At 37.3% G+C, this 22,747-nt stretch overlaps 1 protein-coding gene across 4 annotated transcripts in view; it reads left to right on the top strand.

The window, feature by feature from the left end:
• LOC149575745 (uncharacterized) overlaps window positions 1–22,747 on the top strand; it is a 241,306-nt gene that overhangs the window by 182,663 nt on the left and 35,896 nt on the right. For all 4 annotated transcript variants that reach the window (XR_016360224.1, XM_089815534.1, XM_089815536.1 and 1 more), the window contains one exon: window positions 2,912–3,031. Coding sequence is in view for 3 of the 4 variants with exons in the window: in XM_089815534.1 (XP_089671660.1) it covers window positions 2,912–3,031 (120 nt within the window). In the remaining variant the exon portion in view is untranslated. The remainder of the gene's footprint in view (window positions 1–2,911; window positions 3,032–22,747) is intronic.

The raw sequence follows: 22,747 nt of genomic DNA on the forward strand, positions 1-22,747 counted from the left end.
CTAGCATATACACTAACGGTTTCATTTTTCCCTTGCTTTATGGTGTAGATTTCTGCTACGATTTCATTGTCATCGCGCAGCAATTGCACCCCGGTGATAAACTCCTTTTTAACGTCCGCCAATGTCGTTAATTTTTGGGGATCCATGTTGACAAACCAATCAACTACTACACCCCTTAGGGTTGCTGGAAATTGTCGCACCCATTCATTTGTTTCTATTACGCCATTTGCTGTCCAAATTGTTTCGCATGTCTTACAGTGTCTGATTGGGTCAATCGTTCCATCACCATCAAACTTTGGCAACTTCTCCTTTGGTCTTGCCATTGTTACTTGATTTTGTATACGGGCGTTGTTCAGTACTGCTCCACTGGCGGCGTTCGGCACTGCAACACCGACGTTTTGCACTCCGACACCGGCGCTTTGTACACTAGCACTTTGCACTCCCACACCGACACTTTGCACTCCCACACTGGTGCTTTGCACTCCCACACCGGTGCTCTGCACTCCCACACCGGCACTCTTTTGGATAGTATTTCCAAGAGCTGCGTTCTCTTTTGAAGAAGGGTCTTCATTAAGCGAAGTTTTCCGTTCCGGAAGTGTATTATAGACGAAGAGTTCACTCCACGCTCGTACTCTCTTGGCACTCCGAACCGTGCGAGCTAATTCCCTTTCGTCTAGATTTTCTTCCTGAATTTAGAAATTCCTCCCTGGCTTCTTCCACCAAATCCAACCGCTGTTGAGTCTCTTCCAACAATTCCTTGGTGCTTCGGTGTGTTTGCCAAAATTAAATTCCCTTGTGCTATGTGTATTTCATCTTTTTCCTTTAGCTTATTCTTATTTTTGTTCAACTGATTCGGCATTAATTTTCATTCCTCTACCTTCGCTCCAGGTCCATGGGCAACGATACCAAATGTTTACTGTATGGGGTAAATAGTTTAACGCATACAGACAATAGACAAGAACATGTAACAAGACAGTACTCTTTTTATTATTCGCATATATGCCGAAGAGATTACATAATGCTTACAATGATGATTACAATGATTTCCAATGGTGTACATATACCTTTCTGAATAACCTTCTTGAAGGGGTCTGTCAGCTACATGTCGGCTACATAAGAAATAATTACCAACTACACGCTAATCTACCCGTCAGCTACACAATATTTACTGACGACAAAAGTATCTCCCTAATGCACTACTAAAAATGGAAACTTGCTCAATTGACTTACTATAAATAGTAAATCAACCAGCAAAGACCCTCAAAACAAACCACTAGGTCACAAGGGTCACAATGATGAGCTAACATAACCAAGCTCTTGAAACCTACAAAAAGGGGGCATCACACTAGCCTGTTGCTATCTCCTATCAAAACTTCTCTTTAATCTCAGGTAGTGGGACAAACAATATTGCTGGAGGATGGCCTTGCTCCCTTGGGTATCTTGTGGGTTTGTCCCCATATAATCCCTTAGACTGTAAGGCCATGCCCTGGCCAAACTTACGCCATGCCTAGGAGAATCTATAGACAGATTCATTTAAAAATGTGCAAAAACATGAAAATTCATGGTTTTTCACAAGAAGACACCACCATTTGATGAGTTTCCAAAGAAAAATATTGCGATTAATCCTTTCATTACTGACAGTGAAACAACATCAACATGGGTAGATTTGTATGGAAGTTAATAAGAAACGACAAATGCTGCCATTGTGATTTTTAGAAATTTTGGTCTGGTGGTAGATATATTACTGTTCCATTGGCTCTATTTTGTTCCTAACCACATAAAACATGGGATCTTGTAACGTTTTATCGTAATATGGAAAGATGCTTATGGTTGTCTGAATTTTGTCAATATCTTCTTCCTAAGTTTGTAAGCTTTTTTCTTGCTGGATTGATTGCAAACTCAAAGTGAAATTGTTCTTCATCTTCACAAATCACAATTTTAAAATATTCAACTGTTCATCCTTTCTGTTTAAAGCATACAGTTGCATTTATCAAATGGACATGCAAGATAAATGTGGTAGAAGCAAGTTTGTTGTTCGATCATGCATGTTTTCCTAGTTATATAGGTATACAGGACTTTCGTACAATCAAATATTGGCAAACTTGGCAAACTCTTGCATTGGTTTGAACTAAGATAATGGAGTGTACTGGGTTGGGTGAAGTAGATGTCACTAAGAAAATCAACTAGTTTGAGCCCAGGAAGGCAGAGAGCTATTCCCAATCTTTTACCCAAATGGGCAACTTAGATAAAAAAACAGAAATACAAGGAAATCACCATACCATATAAATCATCTACACAGAAGACATAATAATTGGGAAATAAATGTTGCTCTTCCATCCAACATGGCTCAGAAATATTTTTTCGTTTTCATTTTTTATTTTTTTCATTATTCTATCATGTTTAGCCATACTCTAAGAGTCTTCCACACCTTCAAAAAACATTTGACTTTCATGATTTTATGTTTAGGCATTTTCAATTTTATTTTCTATGGTTTTAAATTTCCATAGACATGGTTTAGTCTACTTGTCAGGAATCACCAAGCCTAGTGAGTCTAGTAGACTATTAAGTCTGACCAAACTCACTAGGTCTCAAGTCCCTAGGTCTCATTTTGACTTGCTCACCTGTGGACTTGCCAAATTCAGGCGAGTCTGGTACCACTACAAACATTTTTTATGTCAACTGAAAGAGTATGTGTAATATTTGGGCTTCTCATAGCAATGCATATCTTAGATGTTTCCCAATCCTCCATTAAGGCATACTAACAGAATTTTATTTTCAGAGTGCTACTAAAAGCCATGGCAGATTTTCTTTGGTTTTCATATTACAATTGGAACAAAGTTCAAAGTTTTTCTTAATGTTTGTTTGGATTGAGTCGCTAGCTGACACCTTATTTCATTTTTATCAATTCTAGTATGGATATATGGCACCAGAGCAATTCCAAAATCGCGCTACTTTACAGACCGACTTATATGGACTTGGGTGTACTATTCTATATCTTCTCTCAGGGCGTAGTCCTTCAAGTTTTCCTCAGGTATGTTAGAGCTCCTCCTTCCATATTTCATGTGCACCAATAACTTTACCAATTTTGTATAGATTATCGTAATATTTTTCTGATGGAAAACAATTATTTGGTGTATGGAGAAAAAAATATCTTATAAAGCTTTGAAATTATGTTCATATTGTTTTATTCTAAACAAGTTTGAGCTAAAGAAATCTTTTGCAACATTTCCTAAAATATTCCTTGCATGGATTACAGATTCAGCTTTTTTCAATCACATTATTCAATCTAGGCTAGGAAACATAGAACAGCCATGCTTATCAATGCTGCAGATGGATTTTCATTCAACGAAATGCTTTGTTGCTTTTATGACAAATATAGTGGTGAAGTGATGAAGATGTTGCTGTTCATAGTACATACATAGTGGGACCACCATCTGGTATCAATGTCTTTCCTATTTATAGATCCTACATTATGAACTGAGCCCTTCAATGTTTTTCGTTATTTACTGGCAATCAAAGCATTATAGTTTACACTACAAGTTTGTGTGTGAGAAAAATACACGACTGCCGAAAAATGGAACCTTGGATTGATTCAATTTAGGATATTGATTGATCAGAATCAGACTTAAAATGTTCTTCTACTTTGATTGGTAATGGACATTTGAAGGAATGTGAAGATTTATGTAAACAATACTGCCAAATTATATACAAGTTTTTGATTGTATTTATCAATACTTTTGCATTTATGACAGTTTATTCATATTGTTTTTTTCTACTTTGCACAATCATAGATGTGTTTTGTAATTTTTTGTCTCAAATAATTGGAAGATTTATGTACAGTCCATTTCCAGTCATATAATAAATTGAATTAGATCATTAACTCATTTCATCTCTTTTTAGGATTTTTTTCCTTTTATGAATAGACAATGTTTTTTTATGCAATCATTTCTATACACTAAAATGTTTAGTGCATGCTTCTCAGGAGTGACTCCAGCATAAACATCTTACATTACAATTTAGATTGACATGTCCACGCAACCTTTTACGCTGACACTAAAGTGAATTTTAGGAAGTTAAAATTCCTAATATTGGAAACTAAAGGTTAGTCATTCAAATTTATCAAAATTAAGTGTTTTACTTCTAAAGTATTAATGTTATGTCAAAAGCAAAAGGGCCAGAAATTCCAGTTAAAGAATGTACGAACCTAAACCAATTCTTAACTTTTTAACACCATAGTGCATGAACCGTAAGACCATTGGACAGACTGTACTTCATTGTATCACACATTTTAAGAGCTTTCCAACAAGAAATTATGATCCTATATTTTTATGGGCCTATGGTAGTGAGTCATTCAAATTTATATTTTTAAGTGTTTTACTTCTAAAGTATTAATGTTATGTCAAAAGCAAAAGGACCAGAAATTCCAGTTAAAGAATGTACGAACCTAAACCAATTCTTAACTTTTTAACACCATAGTGCATGAACCGTAAGACCATTGGACAGACTGTACTTCATTGTATCACACATTTTAAGAGCTTTCCAACAAGAAATTATGATCCTATTTTTTTATGGGCCTATGGTAGTGAATATGTTGATGTAGCCTGGGATTGGGTGTCCATCAAAGGATAACCAAGCCTTGCTACCACTCACCCGTATCTCAAAAATTCAAACAAATTATATTGATTCAAATGAGAAAATTATACACTTATTTGGACTTTGGAGGCTTACAATAATTTTACTGGGATTGATTTTGTCAGTCTTGTTACCAACAAATTAACATCCAAAAGGAATGGGCTTTTCTCCTAAGCACCTCTGTGTGTGGGTGTGTCTATGTCTGTTGGAGAGGGCTGAAGGCCACAAGAAGGATGTGGTAATGCCACATTAGCAAAATATTAGTATCTGTTTTCATTGAGCAGCAGGTATATTTATTCCTTCAGCACTACATAGAATCTCAGCACACACATTTGTTCAGATTCGTGTGGGTTTCTCCAACAGGAATGTCCAAGTAAAGTAACTGGGATGGACAAGGTATGTGGGCCATCATTGAAGGAAATCTTGGTGGTCCCAAAAAGGAAAGTACTCAAAAAAGGTTTTAAACACCAAAAAGTTGACATGACACAGAGGCATTGGCAGGAACATAATTCTAAGAAATGACAAAGCAATACTGTTTACCGCATAGATTAATTGATTGATGCACACAAACAATGAATAAGAACAACAACTGTAGTACTCCTTTATTCGCATATGCCAACAGGTTACATATAGAGCATAAGATGATTTACAATGTACCCAGACGGGGTATAAATACTTTTCACCGAACCTTCTCGAAGGCGTCCGTCGGCTACAAAACAAACCTAATCTACCTGTCGGCTACCAAATACAAAATCTCTGACAGCATAACCCAGTCGGCTACAGAATACAAAATCTACCGACGACATCATCCCCCCCAAAAAAGAAAAGTTGTCTCCTGACGACTAACAAAATAGGAGACAACCCACATGCAACAAAACAAAATACTAGAGAGAAGGTGGTGCCCCTAAAGAATGCTGCTGCCGATGCAACTCATGGACCTGCTCCATCCGGATGCTCAAATCCTTCCGTATCCGTGAATTAACCTCGATGGCCTTCTTCAGGAGAAGTGCCGCATCCTGGCTAACTGCAACTCCTATTCTGTTGCATCCTTATCCCGCACAGCTGCTTCCTTATCCCTCAACAAAGCTGCCCTCTCAGCTGCCCATGCTGCCTGCTGCCATTTGTCGGCTACAAAACAATCCTAATCTACTCGTCGGCTACCAAATACAAAATCTCCGACGGCATAACCTAGTCGGCTACAAAATACAAAATCTAACGACAACAAATACCACATCCCAAACTTGGCAAGCATAAGAGGAATCATTTTTCAAATTGCGTAGTGTTGTCTTGCATTTTGTCACCACAAAATGTAGGTAACAATATGAAGCTTTTTCAAACTAGTTTCACATCTCTCTAAGCTGAATTTGTTATTCAATTGCTTAATGTTGATCAATTAATCAACTTCAATTTGCATATCAAATTCTTTTACTGAAGGTTTTCGTCAAGTCCTTTTCATTTCTCTATTTGTTGAGCCTATGCTTGGTTGTTGAGGCCTTCATTGTCATTTTCATTGTTTTTGAGTGTGTTTGTTGGTTTTTAGTCCTTTGGTCTTGCTCAAGTCATGACTTTCAATTTCCCCTTAGGTTTGATCTAACCTAGAGCTTAATCAGATTGTTAGTCAAAAGATATGGTCATTTTAATGCTCAAAAAGTGGACCTTTTTGATGCAACAACACATTATATTTTTAATTTGACATTCAGTTTTTTGATAATATAACTTAAATTCACTTTATGTTATGTTTTTAAGTTACTTTATCAATTAAATTTTCACGTAAAGTAACTATAGTGCACTTTATGTTATATTTTTAAGTTGAGTTACTTTTTGATTTTTCACTTAAGTGACTATATTAACTATATAGTTCAATTTAATTTTTGATATTTAAATCCAATTCTCTAGTAAATATTACTTACTAAATGATATTTACATGTTATATTGTTAATATGATAGGTAAATATAATTTATATCTCATTTAAGTAATATTTTGTTGAAATTAAATTGACATGTGCTTATTAAATCACTTAAGTCATCAAAAGTGGACCTTTTTCATACCTTTGCATGTAAAATTCAACTTAAAATATAAAGTCACTTAAAGTGGACTTTTTTATGCCATTGCATGTAAGCTCACTTAAAATATGCAATGGCATCAAAAAGGTGAGCTTTTGCCTTAATATGTATATGCATGCTTTTAAAATATCCATACACATCCAAAAGGTGAGTTTTTCATTTAAAACATGTATTTGCACTTCCCAAACCCATTTTTGGGCAAAAAACACATTTTTAAAACATCCATATGCATTCAAAAGGTGTGCTTTTGCCTTGAAAGTGCCCATTACATGTTTTTATGTAATGGCCTCCGAACAATGCGTTTTTCCTTATTACATGTCTTTAATATATGCATACACCTCCAAAAGGTGTGTTTTGCATTAAAACACATGCTCTTGCCCTTCCAATACCCTTTTGGAGAAAATACATTCAAGGAGCTCTCAAGAACATGTTTTTGAGGATTTTGCTTGATTTCCTTCATGAGTTTTCTTGAAATCTTCTTTATTGGAGGTGTTTTTTACAAATCTATGTGTTTACCAACATTGAATGTTGAGATCTCTTGCTAAAAATCATTATTTTCAACTCCATTCAAGGGCACGTTTTGGAGGAAAACATCAAAAATCTTCATTTTTGGCTCACGTTTTTGCAAGAGGAAACGTTTTGGCATTTTTAGTGGTTTGCATTGCATCTTGGTTCACATTTTGGTGTTTGGAAGTCGAAACGTTTTTGTTTCATGCCTTCTATGAATCAAGTTTTTGCTAAAAATCTCAAAAAATTGGGGTTTTTATCCACTTTTATGCGTTTTTAAGTTTTTTGCATTTGGATTCATGTATTAGAATTTGGGGAAGTTGTTTTTGCATTCACAAGTAAAAAATGACTCAAAAACATGCATTTTTTGGCTACGTTTTTGCAAAAATGGCTCAGATTTTTGGATAAAAAAGTCATGTTTTTGTTTAAAAAACTCAAAAAATGACATTTCCAGCCCATACCTTTTATCAAGAGGGGTCCTAAAGTTGACTCACGAGATTCATAAGATTGATGAAAAAATTTATCCTCCTTATTTTCAATAATAATACTGTTTTTAGTTTTAATATATGCTATTGTCTTTGGAGGCCATGTATTTGGCATTTTCATGTCAACTTCGACCGTTCATTGCTCATTTATATTTGATGAATGCAAGTACGGAAAAATCAAATTATTGTTTGAGAATCCAGATTTGGAGGAGAATTGGTCTTCAAAGTCTATGATTATTGTTATTTTGGCTCTTTATCTCCAAGTAAGTGGACATTTTCAAACTTGCTCATCAATTCATGCTTATCTTGCTATTTCCATGCATATTTTAGCTTGAAGTTGCATATTTGTCCGAATGTATGCTATGAAAAGTGCATTTTTTCTTAAAAATGATGAAGACTCCCATTTTCACACTTTTGGAATATCCCCAAATTCCAAATTCAAATTTGCACTTGAAAGCAACTTGCTTGTTGACATGTTTGAGTTTAAGACCAAAGGCATGTGTTTGTTTTGTGATTGTTTTTCATTGTTTGCTTTTTCGTTTTTCTTCTTTTGGAGAAATTGCAAGTTCTTTCCTAAGAACTTGGTCATTTTTCATTTCACTCCACCTTCCATCTCATGCAAGAGCATCATTACATTCCGTTTCCATCTTTCATGTCACAACACTTTTCATCTCATTCGCCAAATGTTGTTGCATGTTTTTCATCTCATTCATCATCCACATGTGCATGTAATCTCATTTTCCACTTCCATTTTCACTCATCTCACTTTCTGCATCCACTCGCACGACATGATTACATGAAAAGCCTTACATGTAATTGTATTTCAAAAAGCTATTTTTGATTTAAAGACACTTTTTAAAAGGTCAAAAATGTCATATGCATGTTTTCCCATGTACTTTGACTTCACTTTTCCACCAAGATGACTATAAAGTTCACTTTGCTTCAAGTTACATTGCATTCGTTCCTTCCATATGCACTTACACCTCCATGAGGAAATCCATGTCATTTCACTTCCTTTGTCATTATGCATTTCATCTCATCCTTCATACACACTTACATGTAAGCTCATCCTCTAGCCGCATTTGCATGTCATCTCATTTTCAATTCCTCATTACATGTTGCATTTACATGTAATTCACTTTACGTGTAATGACATCCAGAGAACCCATTTTTGACTAAAAGTCACACTTTTAAAGTCAAAAGTTGTCATTTGCATGCATTCTCATGCACCAAGCACTTTACTTTAAAAAAAAGGTTAAAAGTGCTGATGGAAGGTTGTTTTGAGTTTACATCCGGACGCCATCGAGAAGGTTTTCAAAGTGAAGGAGACTCCACAATGTGCCAATTTAAAAAGGAAATTCACGACAACTTGAACGAGAAAAAGTTTGATCACACCAAGTTTTCAAATGACAATGGACAATTCATCAAAGAGAGTCAGAGGTTATCAAAAGACTCAAGACCATGGTTGTCAAGGTGAATGTAGTGACACAAAATACAAGAACTCTCGATTCTGTGATCATCCAAGATCGCATTGCCAAGCACAAGGTCCATCAGAACAATCCTTAGGATTGTTTCAATTCTCTTCCATCTTCTTGTTCTTCTTCTTCTTTCATGTTTGTAATTGACGAGGATGCATTGCATGAAAAGATGTAATTACATGTAATGTGAGTTCCCGGTGCAGTTGCATGTAACCCAATAATTTCTCTCATTAGTTAGATTGGGTCAAAGTTGGTTGAGTTGCTCCCACTTTTTCCTCCATCTTTTTCTCAACTCCTATGCCTATATAAAGGAGTGCCCCCTCATTGTAAAAATCATCTTTTATTTTATGCAAAAAAGGTCTGCCACATTTGTGCAAGCATAACTTTGAATGTGTAGTACGAATTTGGGAGAAAAGTGAATAAAAGAAGCAATTGGATTCAAAGCTTTGACTGTAATTTGTGCCTATTGTCTTTGATTCATGTTATTATTATGTGTTCAATAATAGAGCATAGTGATTTATGAAGCAATCGTAGCCGAAGCTTTGACTGGGAGTGGTTGTGGCAATACATAGACTACGAGCTTTGACAGTAGTTTGTATTACCATTTCAAATTCATGAAAAATAGTTAGAATTCCCTACTTCTGGAAGTCTTTGTGCCCCAATGGTATAGGTTATTCTTATAGAATAGGTTAAAACAGGACTTAGAGCCAAACTGGTACGCTTTCAGCTAACCTTTGAGTTAGTGTTAGTTTATCGGTATCATCATGTACAACTTTAGATAGAAGTGTAGTTTGAGGTTTCATCTTGCCCATTACTCGCTCTGTGGTTAAGTGGATTCTTTCTTGAAAGCTAAGAGAAAAGAATATTGGTAACACCCCTTACAAAATCTCTCAACTTCTTGCTTACCTTGAGTTGATCCAAGGAATGGGCAGAAGGGGTAGCCTTCCCTTTAATGTAGAAGAGACTTTGTCTCACATGTTGTGGCCATGTAATGACCCGTTTCACTATGTGCTCTTTGCATAAGGATTTTTACCCTTCATTTGATCAAATTCCAATTGATGGAAATGAATGGTGATGTTCATACAATGCAGGAAGACTTTTGTACGGTTAGGGCATGTATCCCAATGCTTGGATGGTGAAGAGACAGAAGTTGTACGGTGGACTGGCCATCCTTGGAATAGCCGTACGGTGTGCAAGAAAAAGAGATGGTCAAACTAAAGCCGTACGGTAAAATAAGTGTAGTGAATATGTTGGCCATATAGAAATCCCAGAAGGTCGTACGGTATGATTGCTAAGTGTGGTGAACAAAAGGGTGAATCCGTACGGTATGTTAAGAAAAAACAAGGTGATGGTCGTATGGTAACAAGGGAGGCCGCACGGTTTTTATTTGGAGGCGTACGGTATGTAAATGGAGGTCGTACGACAGATGTATGGGAGGTCGTACGATATGTAAATGAAGGCCATACAGTTGGATTGAAGGCAGTACGACTGAATTTTGTGGCTATGCGGGTAGGTGATGTGGAAGTGGCACTGAAGGTTGCAGAGTTGCAAATGGGGTATGGAGGGAAGGTGAGTCTTGTTATACACCATAAACTACTAATCCCGAATTTATCAGACAAAGCCAAGCAAAAGTGGAGATTTGAACACGAATAAATTCCAATTGATATTTGCCAAAAGATGGTGCTCCGATTTGCTAGATCTGAGCGAAGTATTGCATGCAACAATGGAATAGGGTGAGGGTCGAATCCCACCAAAATCGCATGAGCCAAATAGGGAAGATCTTTTACTTCCGAAATGGCGAATAAATCCAGAACTCCAACAGGAATTCGCAGTAAAAGAAATAATGCAAAATGCATACCCAATGACTACCTACAAGCCATGCTTAAATACCCGTCGGTAAAAACTATCCGAGGGTGTATAAAGATAGCCGACGACAACACAAACTACGGAAACAAAAACAAAAATGGGTCCGAGATATATTAAATCAACCAGCCCAATTACAATAGCTTAATTAAAATTTATTTTATAACGGGAACATTACAGTCCTCCCATCCCAAATTTTGCTTATCCTCAAGCAAATGCAATGCTGGATGTTGTAGAATGTGCTCGCCCTCCCACGTCGTGTCGTCCAACGGTAAGTGTTTCCAACGTACCAAATATTCTTTCACCATGCGGTTCTACAAGGTCTTCTCACGTACTTCGATGATCTCGGCGGGTTCCAATACGAGCTTTCCTTCTTCATTGAGCGGTGGAAGGTCTGCCACTACCGTGACTTTTTGTCCCATAGCTTTCTTAAGGTAGGAGACTTGAAAAATGTTATGAATACGACTCCCCTCTAGAAGTTCCAACTCATAGGCAACTTCACCAATGTGGCGAACTACCTGATAAGTACCATAAAATCATGGTTTAAATTTTTTTTTCCCCTTTTGCTTCAATGAGGATTGCCAGTATGGTTGAAGTCTGAGATAGACCAAGTCTCCCACTTCTAAAGTTGTCTCGATTTGATGTCTGTCGGCATAGATTTTCTGTTGTTTCTATGCCCGTTGTAAGTTTTCCTTCACCATCTCAGTATGTCCAGTCCCTCCTGAATCTAGTCCCTCACCCTTGGTGCGTGACTGTCACCCAGAACTGTGTCGATGAAGGAAAGGGGTTCATACTCGTATAGTGCTTTGAACGGTGCTATCCCGATGGACATGTGTAAGTGGTATTGTAACAATATTTCCCTAGGTGCATCCATTTGACCCATGCCCGTCGTTGTGTCGAAACGTAATTCTGAAGGTAACCTTCAAGCCACTTGTTCACAATCTCCGTCTATCCGTCTGTCTGAGGGTGATAACTAGTGCTTGGTGACAATTTTGTTCCTGCCAATCGAAACAATTCTGTCCAGAAGATATTGATAAATCTTCCATCCCGATCATTAACAATGTTTTGGGGTAACCCGTGCAGACAAAAAACTTCTCTAAAAAATAGATCGACTACTTGTGCGGCTTGAAAGTTTGAAGAGATGGCGAAGAAATGTGCGTACTTCGTCAGTCTGTCAACCACCATGTACATACAATCCTTTCCGTTCACCTTGGGAAGTCCAGTAATGAAATCCATCAAGATACTTTCCCACTTCTGTTCTAGAATTGACAGAGGTTGCAGTAGCCCGACGGGTGGAGTATGTTCAGATTTGTTCTTCTGGCAGACTGCAGACTCTCTTACATACTACAATACATCTCTTTTAAGACCCTTCCGTGAAAACCTCTCCCTGAGACGTCTGTAAGTTTTGAGGAAGCCCGGGTGTCTTGCCAAGGGTGAGTCGTAGACTTCCTTCAAGATTTTTTGCTTCAATTTGGATTTTGACACTAAAAATATCTTATTCTTATAGTAAATGATGTCATCCACCACTTTGTACCGATCATCCTGGGTGTTGCCATTCATTAGCTCACAAGAAAATGTGTTTTTGGAATATTCTACCAACAAATATGCTTTTCAGTCAGCTGAAATTTGGGTCGGTAAGCAGATAGCAGGTTTTTTGGACAAAGCATTTGCAACCACATTGTGTTTTCCTTTCACATAGTCAATGTCAAAATCAAAAGCCTGAACCTTGCTTACCCATTTTTATTGCCTCTCGTTCAAGTCCCATTGCTCTAGAAAAAATCTCAAACTATTGTGATCCATACGAACAACAAACTTGGCACCCACCAGATACTGCCAAAACTTGGTTAGTGCATGTACGATGGCCAACATCTCTGTCATAAATGGAATATAAGCGTTCTGTTTGCATAAATCTTCTGCTCTCATAGGCTATGGGGTGTCTGTCTTGCATCAGTACTGCACCAATGCCTTCTCTGGATGCGTCACACTCCAGAATGAAAGGTCGAGTGAAATCAGGCAATGCAAGTATGGGACAACTGCTCATTGCTTCTTTCAACTTATCAAAAGTGAGTTGTGCTTCATTCTACTAGAAGAACCCTTTCTTGTCAGATCTGTTAATGGGGCGCTGAGTTGAGAGAATCCTTTTACAAACCTCCGGTAATAACTGCATAGTTCAAGAAATCCTCGCAATTTCGTGAGTGATTTCGGGGTAGGCCAATCAAGGATAGCCTAAATCTTCTCCTGATGAACTTGAACTCCATATCTACTAACCACATGCCCCAAGTACAATATTTTCATCATACTGAATTCACACTTGGATCGTTGGCGAACAAGGACTGATCCTTCATGATCTGTAGGACTTCGTCCAGATGCTTTAGGTGCTCTTTCCATGTTCTACTATAAATAAGAATATCATCAAGAAATACTAGTGAGTACTTACGCAATTGTTTGTTGAAGATGTGGTTCATGCATGATTGGAATGTAGCAGGTGCATTTGTTGAACGACATGACCAGGAACTCATAATGCTCGTAGTGACAACAAAAGGCCATTTTTTCCACGTCTTCCTCCATGCGGATTTGATAGTATCCAAAACGGAGATCTATTTTCGAAAAATAGACTGCGCCATGTAATTCATCCAACGACTCATCTATCCTTGGAATGGAATAGCTATTCTTTATTGTTTTCTTGTTCAACACATGGTAGTCCACACACATGCACATTGTCTTGTCCTTCTTTTTGACCAATACCACTGATGACGCGAAGGGGCTAGAACTGGGACAGATCCATCCTGTCTCGAGCACTTCCTAAATAGTCTTTTCGATCTCATCTTTGAATTTCTTGGGATGGCAGTAGGGTGTGGTTATGACCGGCTTGGCTTCAACTTCCAATTTGATAGTATGTTCAAACCCTTGATGAGGCGATATGCCAAGAGGAACGTCAATAATTTTTTTATCATATTCACTCAAAATAATCTGGAGATCATCCTAGGGAGGTGTCCATTGCCCTTTTATAGGTTCCGCCAAGACAAAACAATGTGTAGCCCAAGCAGAGTCATCACGTCGAAAAATTGCCTTCATTTAAAAAAAAATTCCTTCGGACCTTCATTTGCCATTCCACTTCCATTGACAACAAAAGTGATGTCCATCCATTTGAAGCTCTGAGTGTATTCATCAAGTGTCTCCATCCATTGTATGTCTAGAATAACCTCCATATCATCAAGGTCCACTATGAAGAAATCCTCGGTCACCGTGTGATTCGCCATTGTGATACTTAGCTGAGGAACAAGGTGTGTGCAGGGCAGGAGAGTTCCTTCGGCAACCTTGACCTGAAATCCTGCACGTGTCTCCGTAGGTAGACCCTTTCGTTTCACCAGAGAGGAGTTTATGAAGTTTAGAGTAGCTCCACTATCGAGCATTACCATAACCCTTTGTTCTTGAAGGGTTCCACACAAGCAAAACATTGTACACCTTGGGCTATCGGCTAGGGCAATAGTTCCTCCGTGTTGTACCAATGCTGAAATTCTTTTTGTATGGTTCAAACTAACCATTTTGGTGTCCTCGTGGGGTTGGCTGTCTTCGATGGGTATATCTTCTTGTTCGTTCTCATCATCGGACATGACCTCAATGTAGTGTATCTTTCCTTTTCCGAGGCATCTGTGTCCAGGTTCCCATGGTCCTTTGTAGTTGAAACATAGTTTCTTCCTTCTGAGCTCTTGTCTGGTAGCTTTGTCCAATGACGGCTTCCTCAGCGGAGGTTTATTATCTTTGTCCCTCAGAAACATCGGTGGTTTGGAATGTGAGTAACCTTGAGAGGATGATGCCAACAATGATGCCATACTCTGTGCTTTCTTAATGGCCTCCGATGGGGTGGCAGGATTGAACCCCTTTACCCAACCCTTCAGTGGTTCTATTAGTCCTTTCATGAAGAGCACTATTTGTCTTCTTTCATAAATGTCCATGACCAAAACAAAGAGTTTTTGAAATTCCGTAATGTACTGGTTGACTGATCCAGTTTGCCTTAGTTGTGTCAGATCTTTGAAATTGAGTTCCAGATCTTTACCATCAAATTGACCTATCAATCTCTCAGTGAATTCCGTATAAGTATTTACTTGATCACGCCCCACTGTGATGGTGCCATGATGCCACCATTCGTGCGCTACTGCCTCCAAGTGCAATGCCGCAAATTTAATCACTTCTTCTTTTGGCATGGGATTAAGCTAGAAGTATGTATCAACCTTCATTACACATGCTTGCGCAAATATGGATCCAAATGCGTCAAATGGAGACAAATTTACTTTCTCAACTTCCTCTTGAGATCATCGTTAAAATATCCTCTGTTTCCACCTCCCAAATATCTCATTCTCAGATTTGCATAATCTTTGTAGGATATATCTTCCTCAAAATTCTCATTCTTCCAGTCTTCTCTTAGCTGTTCTTGCATTTCTTCAAAGGTCAGTTGCTTCCCTCCAGGTGGTGTCTTTGTCCATGGGGGAAAAGACGGCACGGAAGGTCGAGAGTGTGCTAGATGAAAGTTTTCTTTACCTAACACCGAGTTTGCGCTGTGACCATTTTGTTCTCCTGATATTTTATTATTTGCCAACTTCTTGAGAGTCTCTGCCATGAGTTGTTGAGTATCATTGATCTGTGCCTGATTCCTCACAAGTTCTCTCAGTAGTGCCACGTGTTTGATAGTTGTGGATTCTGGTTTGGCAGCCATTATATCAACGAAATGGGTTCTTCTTGTCTTCCGGCTATAAACTCTATTTACTATCCACATGCTGGTAGGATCAAAGTTCTGATACCATTGTAATGACCTATTTCACTATGTGCTCTTTGCATAAGGATTTTTAACTTTTGTTTGATCAAGTTCCAACTGATGGAAATGAATGGTGATGTTCATACAATGCAAGAAGACTTTCGTATGGTTAGGGCATGTATCCCACTGCTTGGAAGGTGAAGAGACAGAAGCCGTACAGTGGACTGGTCAACCTCGGAATAGCTATACGGTGTGTAGGAAGAAGAGATATGGTCAAACTGGAGCCATACAATAAAACAAGTGTAGTCAATATGTTGGCCATACAGAAATCCCAGAAGGTCATATGGTATGTGGTGAACAGAAGGGTGAGAACGTACGATATGGTAGGAAGAAACAAGGTGCTGGCCGTACATTAACAAGGGAGGTTGCACAGTTGTTATGTGTAGGCTGTATGGTATGTAAATGGAGGTCGTACAACAGATGTACGACAAGCTGTACGGTATGTAAATGAAGGCCGTATAGTTGGATTGAAGGTAGTACGGCTGAATTTTGTGGCTATATGGGTAGGTGATGTGGGGTGGCACCGAAGGTTACAAGTTGCAGATGGGGTATGGAGGGAGGATGAGTCATGTTATACACCATAAACTACTAATCCCGAATTTATCAAACAAAGCCAAGCAACAATGAAGATTTGAACACAAATAACTTCCAATTAATATTTGCCAAAAGATCAATTTGCCAGATCCGAGAGAAAAATCACATGCAACAACAGAATAAGGTGAGGGTCGAATCCCACCAAAATCGCACGAGCCAAATAGGGAAGATCTTTCACTTCTGAAATGGTGAATAAATCCAGAACTCCAACAGGAATTCACAGTAAAAGAAATAGTCCAAAATGCATACCCAATGAGTACCTACAAGCCGTGCTTAAATACCCATTGGTGAAAATTGTCCGAGGGTGTACAAAGATAGTCGATGACAACACAAACTACGGAAACAAAAATAAAAATGGGTCCGAGATATATTAAATCAATCGGCCCATTACAATAACTTAATTAAAATTTATTTTATAACAGGAACATTACAGGCTGGTCATCCTATTTTGCGACTGGATTTTACCCAAAACTGTTGGTTGCAAAATATTCACCCAACAATTTTTTGGCGACTCTGCTGGGAATATGATGTGCATTTGAGAGCCTCATGCTTTCATTTGAAGCATACCTATGTCCTTTTTCATTTTAAATATTCATTGTAATTATTTCACGTATTTACCAAGGACATTTAGATGGCCCAAGGTCCTTGGGGAAATGCTTTTGGACTGTTGAATCTAGCTCTGCCTCTACATGATTTTCCTGATGGCTCATGAAATAATTTTTCCAAATTCTTTAGTGAAGAACAACATCCTGATGAGCATATTGCTGCTTTCTACATTGGATGCGGTGTTCATGCAATTGAATACGAGGACGTGTTTGTTAGGTTGTTCATGGAAACTCTACAAGGTGTGGCTGCTGATTGGTTTTACCATTTGCCACCACATACTATCACAAGATGGGCTACCCTCATAGTCAATTTTGAAGAAAGTTTCAAGCCTCCCGACGATGCTCATGCATTATTGGTCCAACTTGCTCAGCTAAAGAAATCATCTCATGTGCCTATGTGCGAATTTGTTGTTCATTTCAAAAAATTGACAAGAAGAATTCCAGTAGTTGCTCAACCTACAACTGCCAATCTGAAGTTTTTTTTGTCAATGCTCAAATTCTCGAAGTCAATTTTCTATTAAGGAGAGAAGCCCTGACTACTCTTGCAGCAGCACAAACATTGGCGATTGAAATTGAAGATGATCTTATTCTTGCTGGGAAAATAAGAATCGAAGCAAGTGAATTTGAAGAAAGTCACCATGCTTACAATTCACCTTCTTCTAGCACAAGGACGGATCCTGTGGTACAAAGATTAGCCAATGAATTACTTGCCCTCAAAAAGCAATAGCTCAAGGTATGCTTTTTTTCCTTGTGAAGATGTACCAAGGAGGCCTCTTCCAACTATTCCTCATAGTTCTATTGTTGGGAATCAACAAAAGTTAGCTTCAAGATCTAAGAAGCTTGCAATTGAAGCTCCATTAGCAAAGACAACAGTGATGCACCTTGTATTTGAAGCTACTAATCTTGCTATTCTCTTCCAAGAAAAGGAAGAAGACATAGCTGGCAACTCTCATATCTAGTGTATGCAGTCTCAGAAGGCTTGTGATAAAAAGATGAGGAAGGAAAGTTTTTCTTCCAAGGTTCAAGATGGTTGTGTCATAAAAGTTGGCATGCAAGCAAGTTTGAAGCAAGTTGGAAATGATGTATTTGTGTCTCAAGGTCATGAACTTGGGAACACTTTGCATAAATGTTCTACCCAAGAGTTTGAAAAGGGATTTCTCATAAACAATAAAGACTTTCCCAAGTCAGCAGTTTGTGAGCAGCATGTTGAGGTAGGCAATACAGTAATGTCCTTACAAAAATCCCATGAGCAAGGTTTTCTCGAGCATCTTGAGGTGCTAGTACTTAATGAACCAATCAAGCAAATTGCAATTGGTAAGAAAAATTCAGAATTTGTTCAATCAATGGTATGTCCAATCTAACATCTTGCTTGGTTGGAAGCTAATGGAAAGTTAGAGATTCCACATGTACTTGAACATTAAAATAGCACTCAAGAAAACGTCAAAGAAGAATGTTCAGTTCTGGAGGAGCAGTTTCAATTCATGAACCTTTCTTGGAGCAGCAGTACACATGATTTATCTTAAAAAGGTGAATTCCTTCATTTCTTCCAAGAGGTGTTACATCAGGCCTTGACATCATTGATTCAGTTGTTCGTATTCCATCAATATGAAGTTGCATGTGAACATGCAAGGTATTGCAAGCTACTGAAAAAAGGTAACTATTTTGTTGAATCCGTAAATGGTTTCATCTAAAATTTGCATTTTTGGCTAGTTTTAATTAAATAGGTTTTTCTTTGTTTTCAATAAGTGTGCTTGCACGTTTTTGTTTTATTAGATTTGCTTTGCTTTAGTTGCATTAGTTTTGTTTTTTTTTTGGTCACCTAACTCTATAGCCCAATAGAGTGGATAAAAGCACTTAGAGAACTAGATTCTATGTCACTCTTTGTTTCCAAGAACAAATGAGTAACATTCTCCAGACAGAGCCAGCTGTTGTTTTGCATTTTGTCACCACAAAATGTAGGTGACAGTACGAAACTTTTTCAAACTAGTTTCGCATCTCTCTAAGCTGAATTTGTTATTCAATTGCTTAACGTTGATCGATCAATCAGCTCCAATTCACTTATCAAATTTTTTTACTGAAGGCTTTCATCAAGTCTTTTTTGTTTCTCTATTTGTCGAGCCTATGCTTGATTTTTGAGGCCTTCATCATCATTTTCTTTGTTTTTGAGTGTGTGTTTGTTGGTTTTTAGTCCTTTGGTCTTGCTCAAGTCATGGCTTTCAGTTTCCCCTTCGATTTGATCTAACCTAGAGCTAAATTGGAGTTGTCAGTCAAAAGATATGGTCATTTTAGTACCCAAAAGTGTGCCAATGTGACATTCTTCATTACTACTGATTGCATGCACAGCAACTCTTCCACATTGCATTGCCTACACCCTTTCCAATCTTAAATGGATGTTCCATTATTTTCTTTTCTCCTCTTTGTATTACTCTATAAATGCCCACTTAACTACTTTGTTCAAGACCATCCCCGTCCTCTTTTTCAAAGACATCTTTATACACACAACTTTCTGCAATTATAAGACACACATTTAACAAACCCACTAGAGCATTCAACATGTTCAATAATATAGTATATTTTTGGTACATGTGCCTCTTCATAACCCTCTGAAGTCATTGGCTTCCAAATACAAAAACAATGACTGGTATAGGCTTCTAGGGGACAGACTCTTGCCTTCTCTAGATGGCCCTTTGCAGTCACAAGCTTCCACATACCTGCAACAAAACCCACCAGTCTTTTTAGACACCTTCAAACCAAAAAAGCCTCAAACCACTTCATGCAAATGATGTAATCTTCTCAACATATGTGATATCCCCTCTAAAATAAGATTTATATGATGAAATATAATGAACGATTAATATAAATAATGATATAATTATAATAGTATAATTTTATATTATACTATAATATAGCAATATATTATAATAATAACAATATTATTTCATAAAAATGAATTAAATGATAATTAAGTATTAAATAAAATAATAAATCATTATTATTAATAGCTGAAATATAAAATTTGAATTATATATAAATATATTTTTAATTTTAATAAATATTAAAAACATAACCATATTAATAAATAATAATTAAAGTTAACAAATAGACATGCATTTTCATATAATATAGTATACAAGGGAACATTTTACACCAATAAGGGATATCAGGGAAAATGGAAATTAGTCTACCAAAGCTAAATAGAAAATATGTAGAACTCTATGTAAGGTTTTGATGTAGAGTGCACAACTAAGAAGCTTCAAATGGGCTTCCCACTCTTGAAATCAACCAACTGGCTATCAAATCTTCAAACTTATTACAAGGTTTCAGCACACTCCAATCCTCCAATGGATCAAAGAAACACACTCTCCAACTTCACCAAGATTCCAAGGACAAGGAACCAAACTTGCCCACTTTATGGGTTTTGCACCAATCTGTCACAACTAGGTCAATACTAGGAAAACACCCTAGAAGTTTGTCCCAAGGGTTCTAAGATGTTAAATGAGCTTAGGGCACCTATTTACCATAGACTACACCACTGGTTTGAATCATACACTTGCACAAAGCCTCAAACCCCAATTTGGCCTAGTAGCCCTGTGAGCCCCTTTTAGCTCTCCTGAAATGGCTTTTTGGATCTAACTTCACAAAGTTTCAAACAAGACCCAAAAAAAATTAGGTTTTTGAATACCCTTTACAAAGTTATCTCAAACCCCAAAGCACCAAGTTCTAGCTCCACTCTAGCATTCCCTTTCCTTCACAAAGCAACATAGACCTAAGTGATCAAGTTAGGCTTGGTTTACAAAGCAACCAGTAGGAAATGGGGTCATGGAAACGAACTCAATACTCAAGAATGACCGAAAACATTAAAATAATTTATTTCCAAATGCTCAGCCTTTTACCAAGTCCCAAACTCCTGTCATTCACAAATCAACACACTATAAGAGGTCAAATCATTCATGGGACTTGACTTAGGGCTTGATTGGAAAAATCACAAAACACATCCTCTAGTTTTGGAACCTGGAATCTTTAAGAGGACTCTACTAACTATCATTTCCCAAGTGGCCATGAAATTCCAACCAATGAAATTGCAGTTAGAGGCCCATCTTTGCTGTATGCACCAAAATGCTATCCTAAAAATCTAGTTTCACTAAAAATGCAATAACTTGAGAAAGAAAACACTTAGAATGATGAGACCAGAAGAAAAAGAAAGCGGATTCAAAGCTCTATCTCAAACATCCATCAGATCTGGTCTGACAGTCCATACAGTTTGTACAGCGTGCAAACAACAATAAAAATGACTCCAAAACTGAATTTTCTTCTTTGCAACTTCTTCCAATCCGTACATTAATGCCCTCCAGAACTCACAAATGAGGTATATATCTCTCCTATGTGTATTTAAACGGTTACATCCAATATTTTAATAATTATAACCCTTTTCCCACTAAGTTGCAATTTTGAGCAACTTTTACAACTTTTCCACTATGCAACTTGCACAAAAAGTGCAATTTTTACATTTTTCACTTGATTACACTTCTAGGACTTGGAAAAGGTTCCAACATACCTAAAACAAACTAAAACCACCTAATCCTAGGCCTTCTTGACCAAAAACATTAGAAAACCCAAATTTGCCTAATGAGCAACTTTTGCTTATAAATTGCATAAAGTGCCTTAAGCATACAAAATGGTGTCTTGCTTTGACAACCATGGACTTTTCATCCAAGGTTTGTTTATTCTAGCCTAAATAGGTGACAAAAAAAACATGAAAACCAAAATATAAACCAAGTTCCTTGGTGCTCTACACTAGGTTTAAAGTCATATCATCACAAATGGTATCAGAGCATGATCCTACCATCCTGCAATGTGAAATCCCCATAAAAATAAATAAATTAAAGAAGGAAATTTTTGAAAAAAAAAAAAGATTAAAAGAACACAATATAAATAGACAGAAGTCATAAAAATGTTACGATCGAATTGTGAAAGGCCATTGCCATTGTAGGAGAAACTACTATTGCTAGATATAATAAAAAAGGAAAGACAAAAGTTTTAAGCACAGTAGATGGTTTGCCGATAAAGGTATTAGAAAACACAATAGAAATCTTCTGCCATAAGCTATATTAAATCAATTTTCAACCAAGTTGATTGATTTCACCATAGATGGCTTTAGTGCAACTCAAAATCTAATTTGCTTTTATTTGATTCAATGTCGGTATTACTTGTAGATGACCATCTGATCTGTATTGATGATCTCCCACATTTTAGCAACTTACAACCCATGTCACGTCCTACAACGTTACCCGCACCCTCTGCATTTCCACTAAATTGGGAGCTTTTGGATTGGTGTTGCAATTAACCCTCAACTGATAAGCTCACATAGTAAATGGCAAATCATAGAGGCTATTTTGAAGAAGCTCCTTCAAACAAAATTTGCACTAAGGGATGGATTCATTTAGAAATATTAAACCAAACTCTTTTTAATATATTAAGAACTTTTGAACAGCTTATAAAAGTTAAGAAAAACAATAAAGCGAATGATAGCTCGTTGCATTTACAACTACCCTGGAAGATAGAGTGAGTGTTTCAGAACCATATGTGGATTGCATATTTTTCTAGATATTATAGTCGCAGTTACTTTGGCGAGCTTTATGGGAAATCTAGAAAAGAAGTTGATGAAATTAAAATGAATTTATAATAGGTAATAAAGGTATAAGACAA

This window comes from Cupressus sempervirens, chromosome 2, assembly GCF_028749045.1.
Source record: "Cupressus sempervirens isolate cs-2001-9-10 chromosome 2, ASM2874904v1, whole genome shotgun sequence".
Taxonomy (NCBI): domain Eukaryota; kingdom Viridiplantae; phylum Streptophyta; class Pinopsida; order Cupressales; family Cupressaceae; genus Cupressus; species Cupressus sempervirens.